This window comes from Stegastes partitus, unplaced genomic scaffold, assembly GCF_000690725.1.
Source record: "Stegastes partitus isolate 25-593 unplaced genomic scaffold, Stegastes_partitus-1.0.2 Scaffold739, whole genome shotgun sequence".
NCBI lineage: Eukaryota > Metazoa > Chordata > Actinopteri > Pomacentridae > Stegastes > Stegastes partitus.
Window position 1 is genome coordinate 169865 of NW_007578470.1, and position 4143 is coordinate 174007.

Genomic DNA, 4143 nt, shown 5'->3' on the forward strand with positions numbered 1-4143 from the left:
TATAACTGCACTCACAAATAGGTCTCTTATTGCTTTATGGACAGTATTGTTGGCAAAACCAATTCTGAGCCATTTTCTGCTCAATTTTGTCATTTGGTCCCACTAGACAACAGGTGCTACTGATGGTTATTATGGAAACAGTTCTCTTAAGCCAGTAAAGCCACCTACAGCCAGGCCAGCATTGGATCAAAACCACTGACCCGACTAAAGAGAAACCTACCAAAGATAGTAACAGACAACGAGTGCTACGCTTTTGCTGCAACCACAATAGATAAAAAAAACTGGAAACAACTAAAACTGTAGTGCAATACATGTTTGAATGCATTAACCTGTATGCAAAGTTCCAGGTTACCGATCCATCAAACCGCTCCGCTTTGCTCACTCATTCCTATCACCCAGCGTTTTATAAGGGAAAACACACCATCCTACCTGCTAGCGTCAGCAGACGTGATGGCGATAAGTGGCGGAGTACGTAGTGGCAGTGTTGTGGGTCGTGGCGGGACAGTAACCGTGTCTGACTCTGGCTTGCGATCACAGTAGTACTGCTCTGCCTGTCTAAAGGCCAAAGGAGGCAGCTGGACCGTCCTGCAGGAAAGCCTCCGCACCATGAAGGGCTCCATGCAGGTGACTGGCCCCGGCTCTGGGGAGTCCGATGAATCGTCGGACACCTGGCGGAAGAGGAAAGACAGGTGGGTGATGTCTGAACTCAAGGAAGAAACAGAGCGGATCTAAACTAGAAAGCAGTCAGAAATTCTTCACAGATAAACGATCATAACGGGGATTTAACAGAAAATGCAAAATGAAAAGGGAAAAATAACTGTGAGACGGGCGCTTCAAACAATGAGTTTGGGGGTCAGAAAGAGAGGGCAGACATGAAAGAGAGTTTGCAGTCACAGTAAGTGTTAGCAGTAATTTGACAAGGAAATGGTTCGGTCCATGTAGCATTCACTGACTTCAAGGTGTGCAGCATTCGATTGGTATTTATGTCCATCAAAGGTAATAGCACAATTTATTTTCTCAAAGTAAATGAGAATAAAATGAAAAGCCCATCAAAAGACATCTGGCTGTCTGAACTTACACTATGTGACACATTACGCTGGACGGCACAAAGAGGAGAACGATTCCTAAAGATGTTCGTAACTGCACTTTTAATCAAGCACCGCTCTCAAGTTTTCACCTGACAATGTGTCATTCAAGAAACTTTCTCTGCCTTTGTGCTTTTCAAAAACAAAATTATTGAAGCACAAAACCATTCAAATTCAATGTCATTTCTTGTGATATAAAAACCCCAGTTTATTAGATAGACCTAATGTGGTCTGCTTCAACGGTCCTGCAATAACTCCCAATCCTTGATATAAGTGGTGTGGGCAAAATAATAGAAACTCCAGTCAGTATAATGCAATAGCAGCACTAACTGAAAGTTTAAGCAACAGCTCTCCAAAGTTTTAATAAAAACTGATTGTAACCTTCATTAATGCAGAGTTTATTGCAAGACTGTTCTCTTAGAGTGCACTAGTTGTACCAAGGTGTCCCCAAAACAGAGTGCATAGGAGGGTCTATAAGGGGAAACACAACAGAGAATTTATCATTCTATTCTTTAGGGGATCTTGTTGGATGATCCATATGAGTAACATGCTGCTTCTAATGAGCTTGTTCCAGTGGGGCTCAAAAGCCTAGAAGCTCCTAAAGCCAGCATGCTTATTGCCGTGCACTGTTTAATTCAGTATGAATACCAGTTTTATGTGAACAATAGGCTCCTTTTAATGGAAGGCATTTTGTCCTGTCACGGTTGGGGAAGCACAGGTGTATTAATGACAGCTGCATTCCACTTCAGGCTTGTTCCCTGTCACGGCTTACTGGGACTGGGAACCGAGCCATCATTAAAGGTCGAGTCGGTGATACCAACACTGCAGAACTTTTGGTTCANAAGTTGAATCTCTGCGTAAATGCATATTAGACTTCACAAGTTTGTGCGAAACCTGAAAACTACTTTTATCATCCCACTGTGACTTGACACTGTTCCAAAGAGCTTCCTGTGATGTCAGGAGTGTTTGTCTTTCAAGTCCTCAAGTGTTCAAGTACATGTTCAAAAGCGTTGAAGGCAGGTGATTGTGGAGGAAAGTCCATAACAGTCAGCACTCCAGTACATCTTCAAAGCTCTGAGGTGTGTTTGGGCTCATTATCCTGCTGCAGTAACAATCCTACTCCACAAAGATGCAAATCAGAGGATGCAGCATATTTTTGAAGGATGGAGTTCTCCTTGTTCAGGGTGGAGCTGATTCAGGTCTGATGTCCACCTCCAGGGAAGCAGACTTGAATAATCCCACCTCCATGTTTTACTGTGACTTTGATACACTGCGGTATCATTCTCCCCTCAACCGTCCGTCTCCTTACATACACCCGTCTGTTGCTGCCATAAATCTCAGACTTGGCTTCATCAATAAATAGGATTTCTTTTTCCCAGTCCTCCACTGAGAAACGCTGGTATGTCTTCGCCCACCCGAAGCGTTTGGCCTCGTTTCCCCTCCTGAGAAGTGGCTTCGAGACGAGATGAGTACGAGACATCCTCCTTCTCACAGTACTTTGCTGATTGGAGTCTCTATTTAGCCAGTTCTGTTTCTGTGATGTTGCTTTTCAAGCTCTCCGTGAACAAAGCCCGATGTATTGATCTTCTCATGGTGTGCTCACTTTTGCCTGATCGTGCTTTGAACACAACTGATTACGTTTAGCATTGTGGCAGTTCCATGAACTGCCTCCTTAGAACCCTTCATTCTAACCGTGACTTGAACCTGAGACTGACTTCTGAAACTTTTATCTAATTCTAATGCTTAAACTTTCTAATTGTTGCCAGGTTCACACAAAAGAGCAAAGTTTTTTTTGTCTCAAACTTTCAGATGCACAGATAAATGTTTAAATGCATCCATTGGATCTAGTTCTTGAATATCTCAATATCTCAGGCCGAATTTGCCAAGAATATTTAAACTTTTACCAAACTAAAAAAATAAACATATCTGAATGAGAAACTGTATGAAAGTGCTTTGTCCTTTTTGCTGTGAAATATGTTTGTTTTCTGGCAGAATTCAACATGATGCTGTGGCTTCCTAACGTGGCAGTGCTCAACTCAAGTTTTACTCTATAGCACTTTTATCCAAAGCGCTTTACAATGTGTTTCTCATTCACCCATTCANTGGTGATTCTAAATTGTCCGTAGGTGTGAATGTGAGTGTGCTTGGTTGTCTGTCTCTAAGTGTAGCCCTGTGATAGACTGGTGACCTGTCCAAGTCCACGACCCTAGTGAGGATTAAGCGGTGTATAGATAACGGATGGATGGATGGATGGATGGATGACCCTTATGTGTGTGTGCTGAAAAAAACAGATGTTCGTTCGCAGCTCTGTCAATAGGACACAAAGTGCCTCGAACTGAATCAAAACACTATTTCAGTACATTTGTGGCCGTGCACAGAACAGGCAGAAGGCAAAGGGACAATGGGAGCGAGAGGGAAGGTAAATCTGGCACATAACTACAAAAACATCAACAATCTTTCACCAAAATCTCAGACTCATACCTCTGACTCTCCCCGTGCATTCCTTACTATCAACATGTCTGCCATGAAAAAAGGTCTGTTTTACAAAAGCTCTTCATTTCGTCTTATCGATCAAGTATTTTAGCACCTTGCAGCTCATTCTTTACGTTGTGCAACCAAAACCTTACTGTTACGATTCATTGTCAACAGCTCGAATCAACAGCATTTTTGAGCAACGAAACAGCTCAAATAAAGATATTCTGTCCTCCCAGCACCAGCGAACACCCAGACTGAGGTAACAGCTATTGAACGTGTGCATTTAGCAGCTTAAAGACTCTGGAGAGAAGATATCGGACTTACCAATTGGTCACAAATTGGACTCCCACATTAATGCTAATGTTGCTCCGTGTCGGCTGAATGTGTAGAAAGCCGGCTCTTAACTAGCATCTTAGCCAAAAAGTAGCAAATAAATAAGACTGATGAAGGTGGAATCGAACTAACAGCCTTATCAGGCAAACAAATGAAAAGGCCTGTATGTGTGGACGACCTTTGACAGGTTGTGATTTTCACATTGTGGCCCATTTCTTTAGTCTTGAGGGGGAAAAAAACGATTTATGCT

The 4143-nt window shown here is 42.6% G+C and overlaps 1 protein-coding gene across 1 annotated transcript in view; it reads right to left on the bottom strand.

The window, feature by feature from the left end:
- The window catches only part of pde4d (phosphodiesterase 4D, cAMP-specific), a 197130-nt gene that overhangs the window by 154431 nt on the left and 38556 nt on the right, over positions 1-4143 (bottom strand). The window contains exon 3 of the mRNA XM_008291354.1: positions 430-668. Coding sequence (XP_008289576.1) covers positions 430-668 — 239 coding nt within the window. The remainder of the gene's footprint in view (positions 1-429; positions 669-4143) is intronic.